The 20,545-nt window shown below is 45.6% G+C and overlaps 1 protein-coding gene across 2 annotated transcripts; it reads left to right on the top strand.

The window, feature by feature from the left end:
* Positions 1 to 4,176: 4,176 nt before the first annotated feature.
* PPIH (peptidylprolyl isomerase H) lies at positions 4,177 to 19,248 on the top strand. Of its 2 annotated transcripts, XM_026660071.2 has the most exons (10): positions 4,177 to 4,254; positions 4,614 to 4,678; positions 6,453 to 6,476; positions 6,861 to 6,905; positions 7,889 to 7,931; positions 12,146 to 12,238; positions 14,434 to 14,521; positions 15,943 to 15,983; positions 17,568 to 17,658; positions 19,134 to 19,248. In XM_026660071.2, the coding sequence occupies exons 1-9, from the start codon at positions 4,189 to 4,191 to the stop codon at positions 17,634 to 17,636; spliced, it is 534 nt and encodes a 177-aa protein (XP_026515856.1). In that variant the 5' UTR covers positions 4,177 to 4,188; the 3' UTR covers positions 17,637 to 17,658; positions 19,134 to 19,248. The 2 variants fall into 2 exon arrangements, with proteins under 2 accessions (XP_026515856.1, XP_026515857.1); XM_026660072.2 differs by lacking the exon at positions 4,177 to 4,254 and having other exon boundaries at positions 4,671 to 4,747.
* The last annotated feature ends 1,297 nt before the right edge of the window (positions 19,249 to 20,545 follow it).

Genomic DNA, 20,545 nt, shown 5'->3' with positions numbered 1-20,545 from the left:
AGAGATGGTGGAGTGCTGTGCTGGAGGAAGGAGGGCACAAGAGACATAACAGGCAGGCAGGAGAAGAGATGAGAGGGAAGAACAGAAAGCAGCAGGAGCTGCAGGGAGAGAGAGGAGGAGGAGCCTCTTATGACCTCTCTAGCACCCCCAGGAGCTGATTCACACCAGCTTCTCAGGGAGCTTCTTGTTTCCTGCTGCTTCCCTGAACCCACTTGAGGAGAACAGGCAGTCAACCGAAGCAGTAGGAGCCAGTTAGGCCCTTAAGATGCTGATATCTTCCCTCACTCAGGCCCTGCTACCAGCCTGCTTATTTGTCCCCTTCAATTGAGTGTTGAGAGCCACTCTAGAACATAAGAACATAAGAACGGCTGTACTGGGTCAGACCAAAGGTCCATCTAGCCCAGTATCCTGTCTACCAACAGTGGCCAATGCCAGGTGCCCCAGAGGGAGTGAACCTAACAGGTAATGATCAAATGATCTCTCTCCTGCCATCCATCTCCACTCTCTGACAAACAGAGTCTAGGGACACCATTCCTTACCCATCATGGCTAATAGCCATTAATGGACATAACCTCCATGAATTTATCCAGTTCTCTTTTAAACGCTGTTATAGTCCTAGCCTTCACAACCTCCTCAGGTAAGGAGTTCCACAAGTTGACTGTGTGCTGTGTGAAGAAGAACTTCCTTTTATTTGTTTTAAACCTGCTGCCTATTAATTTCATTTGGTGGCTGGCACAGAACAGCAGTCATGAGTGAAAGAAGAAAACGCCCCTCTGGGGCAGCATTCAGAAAAAGAAAGAAAGCAAAAGAAGCTTTTCTATCCAAGCAGGCAGGAGCTCTCCTGAGACACATATGTACATAGACACAAATGTTCATGGTGAGCCTTCCGGCCCCAGTGAGGATGTGAGTGGTGAGGAGATGCCTGGTCTTCCAGTTAGTCAGAGTGCAGGTGACCTGGCAGTTACTGCAGCATTCATATCTCCATCTCAGATGGATGGAACCCTGCACATTCCTGAAGAAAAGTGTAGATCAGAGAAGAGTGTGGTGGAGGCGCAAGAAACAGCTGCTGCTGAGTTTAGTTCCTTAAGTCTAGATGATCCAGGACTGTGGACCCACTTGAGCAGTAGCCTGAGGGACTTCCTTGTACTGCACGGGCCACAGCAAGTGAAAAACTTCATGTTCCCCAAAGACAATGAAAATAGAAGTTTCTATCCAACACATTGGCGTGAAATCCCCAATGATGACAAAGTAGAGAGGCCATGGCTTATGTACTCAAAAATCCAGAATGCTGCATACTGTTTTTGTTGCAAACTCTTCCAGTCTAATGTTCCAGCCACATTGGGTTCTACAGAAACAAAGGACTGGAAAAATCTGGCTAGAAATCTGGCATGCCGTGAGAAGGCAGCAAATCACCAGAGAGCATTCCATAGGTGGAAAGAGCTTGAGATGAGACTAAGGTTAAAGGCCACCACAGATGATCAGCATCAAGAGAAGATTGCAAAGGCTCATTGCCATTGTGAGAATGCTTGCTACCCAAAACCTAGCACTGCGTGGCACTTCAGATCAGCTGTATGTGCCAAAGAATGGAAACGTCCTTAAAATTGTGGCGCTGATGGCTGAGTTTGATGCTGTACTCCAGGAGCATCTAAGCAGAGTCACCACCCAAGAAATGTACACACACAACTACCTTGGAAAAACAATTCAAAATGAGATCATACAGTTACTGGCAACAAAAGTCAAACAGAAGATTGTGGCAGATCTGAAGTCAGCAAGATATTACTCTGTTATTCTGGACTGCACACCTGACATCAGCCATACGGAACAAATTACTTTAATGGTGCATTTTGTAACAACAACAGAACCTGGTGAAAATGTCCCTGCAATGGTGACTGTCAGAGAGCATTTTCTAGAATGTATTGACATTGATGATACTACAGGAGCTGGTATGACAAATGTGCTTCTTAAAAAGCTGGAAGATACAGGAATTGCAATAGCTGACATGAGAGGTCAGAGCTACGATAATGGTGCCAACATGAGAGGAAAGAACAGAGGAGTGCAGACACGGATCCGAGAGTTAAACCCTCGAGCTTTTTTTGTCCCATGCAGTTCTCATTCATTGAACTTGGTGGTCAGTGATGCAGCATCAGCTTCTAGTGAGGCTGCTTAATTTTTTAATGTAATTCAAAGCATCTATGTGTTTTTCTCTGCATCAACTCATCGATGGTAAATTTTGAAGCAACATCTGGGAACATCCTCTCTGACACTGAAACCACTGAGTGCCACACGAAGGGAAAGTCGAATGGAGGTGATAAAGCCTATCAAACACCAAATTGGGAAGATAGATGATGCCATAGTTGCCATTATGGAGGATAATGCTATGACAGGAACTGTTTGTGGGAGAACAGTGGCAGAGGGAAATGGAATCACCAGAAACATACATAACTTCAAATTTCTGTGTGGCTTAGTGTTGTGGCATGACATACTGTTTGAAATAAATGTTGTAAGCAAGAGACTCCAAGGTGTTGACCTTGATGTATCTGGAGCAATGGAACAACTGGACAAAGCAAAGTCATACCTACAGTTTTACCGCTCAGATAAGGGATTTCAAAACGTTCTGAAGAGTGCACAGAAGTTGGCAGAGGAACTTCACACTGAAGCTATTTTCCCACCCATTCAAGAATACAAGAGTCACCGAAGAAGATGACATTTTGATTATGAGGCCCGGGATAATCTCATAAGAGACCCCAAACAACAATTCAAAGTTGAATTCTCTAACCAGGTGCTAGATTGTGCAATACAGTCAGTTGAAGAACATTTCATGCAGCTCAAGGAACACAGCAGTATATTTGGGATGTTGTATGATATTCCAAAACTCCTCACTGTACCTGAAGAAGACCTACACCAGCAGTGCAGGGCACTAGAGACAGTGTTGACACATGATGACATGCGCAATATTGATGCGAGTGACTTAGGTGATGAACTGAAAGCCTTTTCAAGATACATTTCAGCAGGATCAACTCCAAAGGCTGTTCTGGAATATATGTGCACAAATAAGATGTCTACCCTCTTTCCAAATGCTTTTGTTGCTCTGTGCATACTTCTAACACTTCCTGTAACAGCTGCCAGTGGAGAACGCAGCTTCTCCAAGCTGAAGTTAATAAAACCACATCTGCGCTCCACAATGATACAGGAGAGGCTGGTTGGCCTTGCAACCATCTCAATAGAGCTGGCCCAGACTGTGGACCTTCAGGAAGCGGTTCAGATCTTTGCAACCAAGAAGGCCCGGAAAGCACCACTTTGATTATTCAAAGAGATTAAAATGCCAGTGTTTACTATGCAGACAAAAAAAGTTACATTTGCTGTTCAGATGTTTGAAAGTAAAATGTTACTGAAAATTTTTGAACAAGGCATTGTAAGTTGTTAGTTCTCCTTTATTGGGGTAGGTAGCAGAGCCGTACCATGAAAGGAGTAGAACAGGAAGAAGGCAGAATTGAGACCTTTCAAAGTTTTGGCCCAAGCGAGGGGGTCTGGGGGCGTCATTTGAGCTCCTGGCCTCAGGGGCCAAAATGTTGTGGGCCGGCCCTGAGTCAGATACACTGATAAGAGATTCTGAATTAAGTCTCCTGCAGCACCTCAGTAGGTTCCATCAGACAAGGAGGAGCAGCATTGACTAGGCAGTGGGAGAACATAGCCCAGGGAAGTCCATGCTGAGAGTTGCTGTCTGGCGGGGGGGGAATAAAAAGCCCCTCTGCCGCCCCCCCCTTTTTGCAAACACTGATGTCTCAGCCCCCCTGAGGTAACTGTTCCCCCCTCTGCCACCGCCTCACCCCTGGGCTTAACCCCGGCTCCTCCCCCCAGCCCTGATGCTGCCCTTCAGCCCCATCCTAACCCCGCCTCCAGCGGCTTGACGCCCCCGGCTATTCCCGCCCACTGCTCGGACCCTGGCCACCCCCGTGTGGAAAGCAGACGGCAGAACCTTCTGCCAAAGGGCAGCGGCTTCAGCAGATGTTACTGCGCATGCGCAGTGCCTCCGACCTAGCAAATTCCTACAGCTCTTCGCACTGCGCGGCCCCTCCCGCCCTAGAGCGGAGCACGTGTTGCTGCGCACGCGCGTGTCTGAGGCAGGCCCGCCATGCTGCCGGAGGAGGCCGGTGGCCGGGTTCCGGTTCCGGGTGAGGGCGGGTCGCCATGGCGGTGCTGGCAGCCAACCCCAACAACCCCGTGGTCTTCTTCGATGTCAGCGTCGGCGGCCAGGTGGGGGCTGGGCCACTGCGGCGCCCGGGTCCGCGGGAGGGGCCGGGGAGAGAGCGGGGCTCGGCGGGGGCAAGAGGCGGGCGGGGTGCGGGGCTTGGGCCGGGGATTGCGGAGGGGGGAGCGGGGGCCCGGGCCGGGGGAAGAGGCGGGGGGGTGCGGGGGCTCGGGCCGGGGGAAGAGGCGGGGGGGTGCGGGGGTTCGGGCTGGGGGTTGCGGCGTGGGGGCTCGGGCCGGGGGAAGATGCGGGGGCTCGGGCCGGGGGAAGAGGCGGGGGGATGCGGGGGCTCGGGCCGGGGGAAGAGGTGGGGTCGTAGCCCTTCGGCGGGCGGGCCCGGCGCTGATACTCTCTGTCCCGCCAGGAGATCGGCCGCATGAAGGTGGAGCTGTTCGCTGACGTTGTGCCCAAAACGGCGGAGAATTTCAGGTAGCCTGTGACACTTTGCTCCCACTGAGGCAGCCCAATGCCTGGGGGTCGGTCACGCAGCAACTCATGGTAGGACAGCCCCATACCTGATCCCTCCCTGTAGTGGGGCAGCCCTGCGCTGCATGGTGTCTGACTGGGAAGAGATTTTAGGGGTGGTTGTGCACTGAGTTTCTGCACACGCGTGAGCTGCCACATGCAGCAGATTGCACATGCGATCAGCCCTCTTTAACATCTGCTTTCATCAGCAAGGAAATCATTAACCGTGTTGACAATTAAACTGGATTTCAGAGCCAACATCCCATTCAGATGAGAGGGGTAGTTCACATTTCTCAAAGCTTAGGCCTGGTCTACACTAACCCCTCAAGTCAAAGTAAGGTACGCGACTTCAGCTACGTGAATAACGTAGCTGAAGTTGACATACCTTACTTCGAACTTACTGCGGTTCAGACGCGGTCCACACGGGGCAGGCAGGCTCCCCCATCGACTCCACGGTACTCCTCTCGTTGAGATGGAGTACCGCAGTCGACGGCGAGCACTTCCTGGTTCGATTTATCGCGTCCAGACCAGACGCGATAAATCGAACCAGGAAGTTCGATTTCCAGCCGCTGAACTAGCGGCTAAGTATAGACCAGCCCTTAGTTTCAGGCTCTCTGCAGATCCAGCCAGACATCACTGCATCAGTTACACTGAGGTCATGTTTTAAGATGTCTTTATAATATTCAAGACTAGAGGTTTAAATTAAACTAAATCTTAGAATCTGGAGCACAGGATGCACCTTCTGGACTAATAGTACCTGCTTGCTAGGCTGCCAGAAGCCAGACCAATGTTACCCCGGCCATTTTTTTTCACCTCTAGGAAATCCTACTGAGCATCCGTGTTTTCCTGCCCACCACTGCTTCCATTGAGTCACATTCTGGGGAGGGTGGGAATGGTCACGGGTTTGTCTAAACTCTTCTCCTCAGACATTAATAATTTCCTCTGAACTTTTACTTTTAACTGGTCCTCTAATGGTAAGGGGCAGGGTTAAGACTCTTATCCCCCACATCAAGTCTCCATATTGGAAATAGCCTAGCAGGTGTGGTGGCCTTACTGTTATATCTCTCCATGACCACCCAGGCACCAAATTTTATGCTATCTCCTTGTGAGATTCAGTCCACAGAGTGAGCAAAACTCAGCTGTACATTCAGACTGGCTAGACTTTTACTAGTTCCTAAGGAAGGAGTGCCTGGCCCAAGCAGCTACTCCCACATGCTCAGAAAAGAGGAGTGAGTCAACCTGCTTGGGAGATGTGTGCATGACTCAGAAACCCAGCAGCCCACTCTGTTCATGTTTGCCCCTTCCTCCCATAGCACCTCAGCACACAAGAGAGCTGGCAACTTACTAACTTGGCCCCCTTCTTGCTTACCTCTGGCTGAAGGGTGTCTTGCACACCAGACAGCCCAGTCCCTCAAGATGAGCAAGTGTATGCTCGTCCATCACAGACCTCCACAAAGTGCTGCCCAGTTCCACTTCTCCTGCCTCTTAGAAGCCCCAGTATCCGTCTGGTCCTATCCCTCTCCCAGCTACAGAAACAAACCTGGGGAGCTGAAAGTTACTAACAGCTCTTGATGGCACCTGCTTCTAGAGACAGTGTCATTTATTCCTTCTAATAATGGACATCCCTGCTAGTCCTCTTCTGTGAAATATTCAGTGGATAATAATTTGTGTCCTTGATTTTCAAATAACTTTTCAAAGTGACTCACTCACTGCTGTATTTGTTGTTTTTTCTTTTCAGGCAATTTTGTACAGGTGAATTCAGGTATGTAGGATCAATTTCTGCCTCCTCTTAAGCAGTAAGTTCACACAAGCAGGGAGAGTTATGGACAGAAAGTAGGAAAAAGATGTACTTGTTCTTAACCTCCTGCCAATGATGGTCTTGTTACCTGCATGAATGCAAAATGAAGACTCTTGGAAAACACTCAGTTGACATCAAAAATATTTTTGCTGTTTGTCAGACTGAATTGGCTACAAACTGCAATATTGCCAAACGAGCTGCCCTCCCAAGCAGTGTAAGAGGGAAACATGTCAGGGCAGCACATAGGAATTGATCTCCTCAGATTGGAGCTCTTGGGACTAAAGACTCCTGGGGGGGTTTCGTGTTGTGAGGTGCAGTGACTCCCAATGCCCTTTCTTTTTCTTGTAGGAAAGATGGTGTCCCAATAGGTTACAAAGGGAGCACTTTCCACAGGTAAGTACTTTTCCTTCTAATGCTTAAAACAGCTTGGTGAACTACAGGCATTCTGGAGGCATTTAGGGGGAGGGATAGCTCAGTGGTTTGAGCACTGGCCTGCTAAACCCAGGGTTGTGAGTTCAATCCTTGAGGGGGCCACTAAGGGATCTGGGGCAAAATCAGTACTTGTTCCTGCTAGTGAAGGCAGGGGGCTGGACTCGATGACCTTTCAGGGTCTCTTCCAGTTCTATGAGATAGGTATATCCCCATTTAAAAAAAAAAAAAAAAAAGCCCTCTTTTTAAGGACTTCTTTAAACTAAGGGTACGTCTACACTACCCGCTGGATCGATTTATCGGGGGTAGTGATTGATCTGTCAGGATCGATTTATCGTGTCTAGTGTAGACGCGATAAAATCGATCCCCGATTGCTCTGCCGTCAACTCCGGAACTCCACCGCGGCAAGAGGCGGAAGCGGAGTCAACGGGGAGCGGCAGCAGTCGACTCGCCACCGTCTTCACAGCCAGGTAAGTCAACCTAAGATACGCCGACTTCAGTTACGCTATTCGCGTAGCTGAAGTTGCGTATCTTAGGTCGACCCCCAGCTAGTGTAGACCTAGCCTCAGAGGCATGCTGTACACGTCAAAAAATAGTAGCTCTGCATTTATGTTTTCCTTCTGTAACCTCTGTCGTGGGTGACTGTCCGCTGCAGTTCTTGCTAGCCCTTCTGTTGTACTTACTGAGAGAAACCACAGCCTTCTAGGTGCCTTTGACCCAATATACAGGCAGTACCTACTCCTTTCTCTGCCTCTCTGGAGATCAGGGTTCAGTTCCCTTTGAGTACATCACCAGATCTAACGGCCAAGGGCCGCAATTCATTTTAGCTTAAACAGTGGGAATTATATATTGATGCATTGTGGGGAATATCTCTATTTTTCACTGACATTAAGCTTCTCAAGAAGTTTTTTCAGAAAAAAGTAACTTTTTTTTTTTTATTACTTTAGAGTCATTAAGGATTTCATGATACAGGGAGGTGACTTTGTAAACGTAAGTACTCGTTGTTCTTTTCCTTTCTTAAAGGATCTTTCCTGGGTATATATTCATCTGTTTTCTATTCACTATTTCTCTTATGAGAAGATATTACTTGAGAAGCTTTGCTGGTGTTTTCCTACTCTCTGCAGTGGAATAAATTGGAACGTGCTAGGAAACAGGTATCTGGGAACTGGGCAAAATGTTTTCTCTGCGGCAACTGGAACAGCATTTAGCTAAATCATCATGTATTTCTGACATGCAAAAATTCCCTTTCTTTGGGTGAGAGGTGCCAGGCTCTTCTGCCGCAATGACCGTCCTCTGCAAAGTGGGGTTTCCGTGGCCTGCTGGAGGTGCCTCTGACCATGAGAGAGTTCATTCCATATAACACCAATGTTCTCCATCATCTTTTCTGGAGAACGTTTGGTCTGCCAGTTGAGGGTTGAATTTGACGTTCATGTTTTCAAAAGAAAGTGTAATTTTCTGCACTACCAGATTAACCAGTGTTTCATAAACTGCATCTCACACTGGTGAAGAAAAATTATAATTGGCTGTGTGGCGAGAACGTCTCTATTTAGAGGAAATGGAGCTTCTACTAAGGATGACTAAGTTTGATGGTTTTTCCCCTACTGAACTGTCTCAGAATTAAAAGATAATTTCTGCTTGAAATTTCTAGGCTTCATGCTTTGATAAGAGGAGAATATTTTTTGAAGTTTGAGGTTCATTGAGCTATTTGGGAGTTGGGAAAATTGCTATTTTTTTCACTTGGAATTATGAGTTGGCAAAATGAAAAACAGCTGGCTGTTCAAAACAAATCAAATAAAAATGGTCATGCTTTGATTCTTGATGATAGCTCTCCCAAACTGGCCACAGGAAGCTTGGTTTAGCCACGTATGTTTGTTTAAAGTCAGGTTCTTTACTCGTGAGTGCTCTTCTAAAACCCACAGGGACGTCTGACAACTTCCAGTAGAAGTTTAGCAAAAATTACAAGATCCATTGACACTTGTAACTTATTACTACTACTAATTATGAGAGAAAAAAATTGTTTATTACTGTAGAGCTGGGAACCAACTGAGAGCGTTGTGCTGGGCATTAGACTGAGAGCAGTAGCCGGCCCCTCCCTTGAAGATCTTGCAGTCTAACCAGGCAAGACTAACAGTGACAGGGTAGAATGTACAGAGCAGAATAAGCAGTGATAGCGGCAAACATCATGTTAGTGCCACTGTGCTTTTTCTTAAAGTGTTTGGTGTGATTTAGTGAGGGAGGGTCTAAGCTAAACAGAAAGACAAGGGGAGCGGGAGAGAGGAGGGGGCTGGGGCAAACACCAGTCAGCACAGGGGAAAATAATGTCCTGTCAAAACGGGGGGGAAAATACATCATCCGTGTCTAGAAGCCCCTACTTACACTGCTTCTGCAGCTGCTCTGCCAGTTTTGGCCTCCGGCAGGTTTGTTCTAACTCACTGTTTCTTTCCCTAAGGCCACATGTCTGAAGGCAAGGGGTATGCCACAGGAGCCCTAGTGCCCCCAGAGGGTGTCTCCCCTGCACAGTTCTGGATCTGGAGGGTTGTGAGGAAGCAGTGGCACTCCTGCACTCCCAAGTAATAATACTTGTAGGAATCACCTGGTAGACATCATGGAAGTCGGGCTGTCAAGTGGTTAAAAAAAAATTAATCATGCGGTTAAAAAAATTAATCGTGTGGTATTAAACAATACAAGAATACCATTTATTTAAATATTTTTGGATATTTTCTACATTTTCAAATATATTGATTTCAGTTACAACACAGAATACAAAGTGTACAGTGCTCACTTTATATTATTTTTTACTACAAATATTTGCACTGTAAAAACAAAAGAAATAGTATTTTTCAATTCACCCAGTACAAGTACTGTAGTGCAATATCTTTATCATACAAGTTGAACTTACAAATATTGAATTGTACAAAAATAACTGCACTCAAAAATAAAACAGAGCCTACAAGTCCACTCAGTCCTGCTTCTTGTTCAGCCAATTGCTCAGACAAGTTTGTTTACATTTGCAGGAGCTAATGCTGCCCACTTCTTGTTTACAATGTCACCAGAAAGTCAGAAAAGGCGTTCGCATGGCACTGTTGTAGCTGGCATCGCAAGATATTTACGTGCCAGATGCACTAAACATTCATATGTCCCTTCATGCTTCAACCACCATTCCAAGGGACATGTGTCCATGCCGATGACGGGTTCTGCTCAATAACAATCCAGAGCAGTGCAGACCAACGCCCATTCATTTTCATTATCTGAGTCAGATGCCATCAGCAGAAGGTTGATTTTCTTTTTTTTGGTGGTTCGGGTTCTGTAGTTCTGCATCGGAGTGTTGCTCTTTTAACTCGTCCACACCTCGTCTCTCTCAGATTTTGGATGGCACTTCAGATTCTTAAACCTTGGGTCGAATGCTGTAGCTATCTTTAGAAATCTCACATTGGTACCTTCTTTGCATTTTGTCAAATCTGCAGTGAAAGTATTCTTAAAATGAACATGTGCTAGGTCATCATCCGAGACTGCTATAACATGAAATATATGGTAGAATGCGGGTAAAACAGAGCAGGGGACATACAGTTCTCCCCCAAGGAGTTTAGTCACAAATTTAATTAACGCTTCTTCTTTTTTATTTTTTTTTTTAAATGAGCATCATCAGCAATATTTAGCAGATCTGGCACGTAAATACCTTGCAATGCCAGCTACAAGGGTGCCATGCGAATGCCTGTTCTCACTTTCAGGTCATATTGAAAATAAGCCTACAGCATTATCTCCTGTAAATGTAAACAAACTTGTTTGTCTTAGTGATTGGCTGAACAAGAAGTAGGACTGGGTGGACTTGTAGGCTGTAAAGTTTTACATTATTTTGTTTTTGAGTGCAGTTATGTAACAAAAAAAATCTACATTTGTAAGTTGTAGTTTCATGATAAAGAGATTGCACTTCAGTACTTGTATAAGGTGAATCGAACAATAATATTTTTTATCATTTTTACAGTGCCATACAAAAATCCAAAAATATTTAATAAATTTCAATTGGTATTCTATTGTTTAACAGTACAATTAATCGATTAATTTTTTTGAGTTAATCGCGTGAGTTAACTGCGATTAATCCACAACCCTACATAGAAGTTCTAAATGCCTTTGTAACAGTCCAAGCTTCTAATTTGCAGAAGTGACATACTGTGCTGGTATAATTTATAAATTGTTTTGAGGCCTGAATGCTGGCAGTTGGGGTGAGTAAAAGCTGCCTCAGCATGGCTGGAACTTCAGCAAAATTATAATATCTGCTTCCCATAAGCGCCTCATCTGAGGCCTCACAGACAGCCATCCACTGGAAAAGCCAGTTGAGGGGATCACTTCTTTGTACTTAAAACAGCGGAGGCTAGCCCTCACCCCTGAGCCTTCCTCCAACCCCACCTTTCCACCATGCTTACCCTTCATTATCACCATCTCTGCCTCATTTGTCACCTGTGACCCTTTTAAACTTCCCACCCACGCCTTCCCTTCTCTCCTCCCTTCTGTTTCCTCCAGAATGTCTGCTGTGCCTAAGGGCATGGCTACACTGGAAACTTCAAAGCGCTGTCGGGGGAATGCTCCTGTGGCAGCGCTTTGAAGTGCAAGTGTGGTCGTGGGTGAGTGCTGGGAGAGAGCTCTCCCAGCGCTTCTGGTAATCCACCTCCACGAGGGGATTAGCTCCCAGCGCTGGCGCTCGGAGCCTATTTACACTAGTGCTTTAAAGCGCTCTGACTTGCTGCGCCCAGGGGGGTGATTTTTCACATCCCTGAGCCAGCAAATTAGAGCGCTCTAAAATGTAAGTGTAGACAAGCCCTAAAATGATCCACTCGCTACCATCCATAACCTCTTGTTTCCTGGCTCTGAGACCTAGACTCCACCCCCCACTTGACACTGTCTGTCGTTGCTCTCCTGTAGTTTCATGTGGCAATGGGAGCAAGTCTCTGGCTAGTATGAGGAAGGCGGGCGAGGTAGCAAGGGCTGAATCATAGTTACTTTTAGAACATTGACTCCTAGTTTCCTTACTCTAAAATGTTCAGAAGTTTTCAATTCTAACATTCTTGTTAACACTCGTTTTCAAATGGAAATATGTTCTGAATTGAAACTGATTTAACAAAGCGGTTTGTCTGGGAATTTTAAATATATGCTACAGAATGCACTTTTATTGAGGTGGGATTTGAACACCTGCCTTCCTCTTTATACAGGGAGATGGTACTGGAGTAGCTAGTATATACCGGGGTCCCTTTGCAGATGAAAACTTCAAACTCAGACATTCTGCTCCTGGGCTGTTGTCTATGGTAAGTATAAGAAGACAAAGTAGTAGGACTAAAATGGCTCTGTGCTCCTTTGTGGAGATTCTTAGCTTATCTCCTGGCTCGCAGAAGTCTCCTACCTTGCATAGAACGTCTGAAAAATCCTCATTTAGGGCCGGATTCTACTACTCTGTCATGTTGAGCAGTATTTTACTCTGTAAGTAGCTCCCATTGACTTCAGTGGAACCATAATGGCGTAAGGTGCTAATGAACATGACTCAAGGTAGCAGTCCAGTCAGTAATTTACCCTTATCTATTAGAATTGTTGGGGTAGGTTTAATTTGCTCTGCTTGTAGAATTATTTGGTCTTACATATTTTTCACTCCAGTAAGTCTTTCTTCTCTAACTGCTAATTGTTATTAAACACCACCCCAACTAATGTTGAGTCGGGGAATTGAATAGCTATAGAAATAGTGTTTGAATCTTGTATAATATATGCTCCAGGCTTCATTTTATAGAAACACAGCCACATGAGGTATGTAGGTTGGAACATACAAAATGCCATGCTGGACCAGACGAATGGTTTATCTAGTGCAGTATGTTGTCACTAACTAGCTATTTCAGAGGATGGTATCCCCATAATAGACAGTTGTGCTGGAACATGACTGGGCAGAACCCCAGATAGTCTGTGATTCTGAATCTGGAGAATTTGTTGCAGAATTCTCCTTTCTCAGTGTTAATTTAAGTAACCTGTTTCTGGGCCACCGCCTGGCTGCAAAGAGAACCTCGAAAACATGAACCGAGTATAATTGATGCAGTGATGTCTTCCTGAGACAGCCTGAAATGACAGCTTTGAGAGGTGTGAACTGCACCACACCTTGCAGAGCCTTGTTAACTCTGAAACCTGTAGAGGGCTACATAAATTTCATCATTAACTGTTTCACTGCTGATCATTTTAGCAGAGACATCCAGCTAACCTGTTTATCCTATAATCCTAAACGCCCTTCCTAACTGCAGAAAGCCATAACTTTCCCCTACACAGATCCCTAAATTTTCAGCTTCACCTGTGACAATTTCTATGATGCAGTAAGTGTCATCAATACAAAGGACATACCCTTCCCCCAAGAGCACAGTGTGATGTTATGGATCTCCACACAGTATTATGCTGGCCCCAAAGCTCTTACAGAGCCACAGAAAAATCTCTGAGAGCCAGCTGGCTGCACACACTCACAAATAACATAAGAATGGCCATACTGGGTCAGACCAAAGATCCATCTAGCCCAGTCTCCTGTCTTCCGACAGTGGCCAATGCCAGGTGCCCCAGAAGGAATGAACAGAACAGGGAATCATCAAGTGATCCATCCCCTGTCACCCATTCCCAGCTTCTGGCAAACAGGCTAGGGACACCATCTCTGTCCATATTGGCTAATAGCCATTGATGGACCTATCCTCCATGAATTTATCTAGTTCTTTCTTAAACCCTGTTATAGCTTGGCCTTCACTACATCCTCTGGCAAGGAGTTCCACAGGTTGACTGTGCGTTATGTGAAAAAATACTTCCTTTTGTTTGTTTTAAACCTGCTGCCTATTAATTTCATTTGGTGGCCCCTAGTTCTTGTGTTATGAGAAGGAGTAAATAACATTTCCTTATTTACTTTCTCCACACCAGTCATGATTTTATAGACCTTTATAATATCCCCCCTTAGTTGTCTCTTTTCCAAGCTGAAAGGTCTCAGTCTTATTAATCGCTCCTCATACGGCAGCCGTTCCATACCCCTAATCATTTTTGTTGCCCTTTTCTGAACCTTTTCCAAGTCCAGTATATCTTTTTTGAGATGGGGCGACCACATCTGCACGCAGTATTCAAGATGTGGGCGTATCATGGATTTATACAGAGGCAATATGATATTTTCTGTCTTATTATCTCTCCCTTTCTTAATGATTCCCAACATTCTGTTTGCTTTTTTGACTGCCACTGCACATTGAGTGGATGTTTTCAGAGAACTATCCACAGATCAGATTCAGATGATCTGTTATTGCTCAGCAAGGGCTCTGAGGCCACAGTCCCCATCATAGCACATGGCACTTCTTGCTTTTTTCTTTGCTCTACATATTGTGGAGCCAATATTAACTTTAGAATCTAGTCCAGGAGTGACAGCTCACTCTCATTTCAGGCGCCTCTGGCTTGAGATGTTCTATTCCCTAACTTTTTTGTGTTTTGTTTTTGCATTTTCAATCAGGCCAACAGTGGTCCAAGTACAAACGGGTGTCAGTTCTTCATCACGTGCTCCAAATGTGACTGGCTGGATGGGAAGCATGTTGTGTTTGGTGAGTAGCTGCAGCACAGTGTGATATCCTGATCATTTACCCCTTCCGGTTCAACCACATGGTTTTTGTTGTCGTTTCCCATTAATCTTACACAAGTGGAGTAAGAGCTTCTATGGAAATGTGCCTCGAAACCTACTGCTATTGTGAAAGCAGTAATAAATCAGCCAGCTAATGACGGCTTGTTTGAGGGAAAGATGGGGAGAACTGATGCTTATTTTATGTGGCGTGGTGAAATAGCAGTGACACTAGAGTTTGCATACCGTAATTTTACAAAAGCACACGTTGTGTCCTAGACTGTAAGATCTTACGGGCGGGTCTGTCTCCTCTTATTACTGAACTAATGTCTAATATTGGCTCCTTATTGGGTCCTCAGGGCACTATGCAATATAAATATTTGATAATAGCCATTTTTGCAGTTCACAAACAACACAAACTGCATCTCCATCAGTGGGATTATTTCTAATAATACACCAGAGTCTCAGTCTGATTTCCGTGCACGCCCTACCTGCTGGGAAGATGCACATTGCCTGTCCTGAAGATATAGACACCAGCCCCATGTCTGGGAAGGTTGTAGTTGTATTATTTATGAACCCTTTATCAGATCTATAACAACCCCACAGGCAGGGCCATCCTTAGGCATATGCAGAATACGCAGCTGTTTAGGGCACCACGTAATTTGGGGCATCAAATTTCGTGGTGCCCTAGGCAGCTGCATGCTGCGTATACGGCACTGGCTCCAGCGGCCAGCCCCAGCCCCCCTGCTCCGCCCCCACCCCACCTCCATTCCACCCCTTCCCCCAAGCAACGCGGCCCGTGGGATTAGCGGGGGTACTGGAGCCGGCAGAAAGGGTCGGGCCCATACGCGGCAGTGGCGGGAAGTAGAGCGACCCGGCTCCAGCCCGCTCTGCCAGCTCCCAGCCGCCACTGCTGTGAGTGCGGGGGTGGGCCTGACCCCTTCCTTCAAGCCCCCTCCCCCAAGCGACAGGGCAGGAAGCTGGGGAGAGTGGAGCAGGCTGAGGCCGGGTCACTCTGCTTCCCGCTGCCACCGGTGAATGTGGGGGGGGAGAGGGGGGGACTCCTGCTGCAGGCGCCCCACTAGTCCCCTGGGCCTCCCTGCCCTGCTGCTGCCCCCCACAGCTCCTGCCCCTGCAGCCCTTGAGTGCAGGTGCTCCGGCTGCATAGGGCACCACCATAGATAGGGACGGCCCTGCCCACAGTGTCCAGTAGTTATAAATGGGTGAGACACATCGCTGGGGCAAAGAATGGTGCATGGAGAGGTAGCCAAGTCCAAAGCGAAGGAATCTCAGAGGTATGAGAAATTAGAGTAAAGTATCATCTGTACTTGACAATCTGGGACTACAGAAAAGGTGAATAAGTGCAGTATAGAACTGCTACTAGTAAATATTCTTTTTCCCTTACAGGTAAAATTGTTGATGGGCTCCTTGTCATGAGAAAAATTGAAGTAAGTTTAGGTCCCCATCCTGTTCATGAATGTGCATGCCAGATAGTCGCATGTGGCAGTAATCCGGGCTTCATGTTCCCTCCCTGTCCATGTGCAGGATAATGATGTAACAATAGTGCCAGGGAGCGCCTTGCAGGGGCTGTGCCCTCTGCAGTGAGGGAGTCCGTCATGTAGATTTACTTAGCAAGACACAGGGAGAATTGTGCTGTGCAGTTGGAGGAGCCAGTCAGTGACTGGGGAAGCTTGTTCAGATGGGTTTGGTTGTGGCGCATAGAGTCCTTTCTGCAAACCTGTTTGATTTACAAGTTGAGAACAGGAATGTAAGGGAGATTGGTTCTGTGATACTGCATGGTAATGTGAAGGGGATGATAAATTCCCTGAGTTCTTCAGTTGAAATCTAATCAACACCTTCTAATAATCAATATTAAACAAGGTTTCCAGGTGCTGCAGATACACACATCTGTGTGTTGACCAGTGAATTCCATATTTAGAATGGTGTGTGGCTAATAAACACACAGGGCCTGTTAATACACTCTTGTAAAGTGTCAGTGTACCACTGTGATGGATGGCTGAATAGACAGAGCACCCCCGGCATTCTGCTTTCTGACTGGGTGCTTGAGTGCAAATATTGGATCCCAGAGCTGAGCCAGGAATAGAGAATCCAGAGGGGGAAAGACATTACAGAGCTGACAACAGCTCCACTTAAAGCCTCATGTTAACCTTCACCGAGAAGGTCTCATGCTGGGAATCATACAGCACAATTCCTTTATTGCTAGCTCTGTTTTAAGAAAACCACTGTATAGGTGACTTTTGTTAAAATTTTCTGTTAGATATACAGAAAGTGTAAACTTTCCTTGATCACCTTGTCTGAGTGCAGTAAATTGGAGGTGTAGCCAACACAGAAGAGACCAAAACTGCCACGTAGCTTAGAGTCGTTATAACCAGGGCTGGAGACCAGGAGATTCCTCTTGCGGTGTTTCCCACCAGAAGTACTTTAATAAACAAAAGGAGGATAACTGTGTACCTCTTTTGTAGGATGCCCATGATGGGCATAGTAGAAAGAAATTAAGTGACACACACAAAGAGCATTGGCCCAAGTCCAGAATGATGTGTGATTTCTGAGGATGCACCTGGTGCACCCTTACTCAATAGCTCCCCCTTCTGTACAAATGTGGGGTTGCTTTTCTCTTTAAAGTGACACTAATTACAGTATCAAAGACCTAAAGCCAAAGATATCTCAAGTGACATGATCCATATTGCATCTCACTGGAAGCTACATGTATCTTTGCTGCCTTCACTTTGTTCCCCATTTGTGAGGTCAGAGTCTCTCCCATGTCTCTCAGCTCTGCAGTAAAGAGGCAGTTAGCTGGCTCTAGGTGAGGGTCCAAGGACATTGCTGCAGAAGAGAAGAGGAAATGAAAGAGCAGCAGGCATGAGTCAGACATAGTCCAAGTGCAGTTCCTCCGTATTCGTGAGGCTCAGTTAGCATGAGTCTCTTATCCAGCCTCTCAAAATAGCTTGTGACTCCCACTAACTTGCTGTGTATTTATACCTTGTAACTGTGTGGATTTTTTGTCCCCCCAGAATGTACCTACTGGTCCAAATAACAAACCCAAACTGCCAGTGGTCATCTCGCAGTGTGGTGAAATGTAGAGCAATGAATGCAGAAATCTCGGTAGGTCTGTCAGTCTTCATCAGTTTGGCTGAGAAACTATCTGATAAGAGGTGATTGTGATTGAATCCATCTGTCACTGCCTTGAAGTTCACAATGTGCGGTTCTGCCAGCTTGCAAAGAGTGAAGAGTTTCATATTTTGTGGGAGATGCAAGTAAACCTAAAAGCCCAAGAAAGTAACTGCTGAAGAATAGAGGATTCTGTATTTCCTAATTCAAGGCAGCTTTGGCATCGTCCCTCTTGGGGCCTGTGTCGTGAAGTTGAAGCACTTGCTGTCAGCATGGGGAGGGGTCTTGTCAGCTCCTGAAAGTCAGGTTGCTGACACGTGGTACATCCTCTCTTCTGACTACAGAAGGTACCATTCTCCTGATCCATGGTCAGATGTTTCTAGCACTTACTATGCTCCTGGCCACCTTGGCTTGCTCACATAGTCGTTGGTACTTAAGGTCATAGACAGCGCCAGAGACCTTGTATTAAAGTATAGTGCTGTCTTCCCCACTCATCCAGCTACTTCATCCCAGACAAAAAGCATTTCAACACGTGTGCGCAGATTACAGCATGTCAATCTGCAACTTGATTTTAAAATGAATTTGCCAAACATCTGTTTTTGTTAGCCTTTTAGCCACCGACTTTCAGATTTTAACAAGCAGATAGTGGCATGGAGGCACTGCACACGATTCCTCTCCACTCATATCATCTGCAAGATGAACAGAACTGCTTTCTGAAAACAAGCTAAGCCCAAATCATTCCCAAAATACCTGCATAGAGACAACCTTCCCTGCCACAAGCAAGGGTTTAGATCCACAGTGCTTTGCAGACATTTAGGACCCGATCCTGGAAGGTGCTGAGTGCCCTCAGCCCCTTAGAGAAGGCATTCAGTGCTTTACAGGATTGGGCCCTCAATAAATGAAGTCTCCAGCTGTGGTAGGTAAGTAATATCACCATTCTGTGCTGCTTCCTCTCCCCAGTTCGCAGTTCCTGTTACCTGGGTAGTTGTGCTAAGATGATGAACAGTGAAATCGTTAATAATGTTGACGTTGAAATTGCCATCTTGAGGTTTCAGCTTCCCCACTGGGCTGATGCGTGGAGCACACTTCACTCAGAGGCGGGCGTTAAGTTGCTTACAGACTTGGGCAGGTGTTTACACTCTGCTCACAGTTTTCAAAGCTTCTTTTGCAGTTGTGGTGGCTGGGAGCATAATTTTTAAATGAAAGCTGAGATTCTGCTGCAGAGTCCATGGCCACAGAATTGTGGCATTCCCATGTCCCTGACAGGGACTAGCTGACATACAGCTACAGAGACTGTGGCTCAGCTGAGTCCCACTGCACAGCAATGTAACCCAGAGCACGAGTGCCGAATTTCATAGCTGTTTGTTCCATCCCTTCAGCTGTTCTTCTTGGGGATCAGTTAGTGCACAGGCTCCTCTGACTGACGTGGCTGTTACTGTTACTGATCTCCTTTCTCCTCCCACTTCCAGGTAGTCACTGGTCCCTCGTTACCCATCACTGCAGCTGCCCCAGACTTTTCCTGCAGGCCATATCTGTGCTGCTGGCACTTCTACAGAAGTTTCTGATATTCAGGATGTACAACTTAAAAAAAAAAATAATTCCAGTGTAAATAAAGCCTTTTTGTTAAATGTCTGTGCAGTGTTGTTCAGTTAGAATATTTCAGGCTGGATTCTTGGACAGGTGTCCTTTTTTTTTTTTTTTTTGGCGGGTGAATGTACTTTTGAGTATTGAATAAAAGGTAACCAAATATCTAATTATCTGTTTATTTTGCTGGGTAATTCGTGTGTTAATTTTTCCATAACCACAATTTCCCTTTTTTTTTTTTTTTTTTAAAAAAAGTTCTCTATGGTTGGGCTATTCTTTTTCCAGTGAGACACTAACAACAGCTGAGAGCTATTAGCAGAAGAGAGATTAATTAATTTCCTTTTGTGTGACCCTTTCCACGAGGAAGCCCCAGGAGGATTACCAAGGGATCATTTGGTAATAAATATCCAGCAATTTGTGACATTTGGTTACAGCTTGCATCCCAATACCCTCGAATGACCAGACATGGCCACCATATAAGCATAACTCCTCTTTCACCACAATTTCTTCAACATTTATCCCCATTCAATCTTTTTTTTTTTTTTCCATCTGACTGATGTGAGCTACCATTGAAACAGCATCTTAAGGAAATTTTATTTTATTGTGCTAGACACTGAGGTTTCTGGTCCTCTTTCCGCATCAAATCACATACCTCTGGGGTAAATTGGCTATCCATATCCTCTTCCTGGTGTGTCATACAGGGACACTTATTTGTTAGGAAAGCTGTCTGCAACAATTGATGTTATAATTTTTTTGCTTCCTAATTGACAGGATGCCATTCCTTCTATTAAAATTAGCTTTCTGTATAAAACAGGTTGTCTAGAAAGTTGAGAAACACAATGCCTGACTTGAAAGTATTGGTACCAGGGGAAAGTGGGCCCGTTAACATTAATTTTGATCCTTAGATAAGTTAGAAGTTTCTTTACTGAATAGCTGGTCAACTGTGTGTATTCCTTGGCTCTCCCAGTCTTTGAAGCTCTCTAGTTTGCAATTTGGATAAAGTTCTGGATTATTTGCAATGGGTGTCATTGGTGAGGAAAAAGAGTTTAGCTTATCTCTACTGCTATCCCAAGCCCATAGAGTAGCCTTCACTAAAGGATGTGTGTAAATTTCTGGAGGGTGTGATTTTTTTTTTTAATTAATCCATGGTAGCTAGCGATGTTTACACTACTGCAATTTTTTTATTCAATAAAAACCCAGTGTTGGTGGGGTTAGAGCACCCCCAATTCACTACTGCTTTGAACTGGCTGTCTTAATAGTACCATAGATTATTTGGAACAGCCATTCCACCCTGTGT

Source organism: Terrapene carolina, unplaced genomic scaffold, assembly GCF_002925995.2.
Source record: "Terrapene carolina triunguis isolate 2854851 unplaced genomic scaffold, T_m_triunguis-2.0 Scaffold714, whole genome shotgun sequence".
In the NCBI taxonomy this organism is placed as follows: Eukaryota; Metazoa; Chordata; order Testudines; family Emydidae; genus Terrapene; species Terrapene triunguis.
This window is presented reverse-complemented; position numbering and strand designations above follow the sequence as displayed.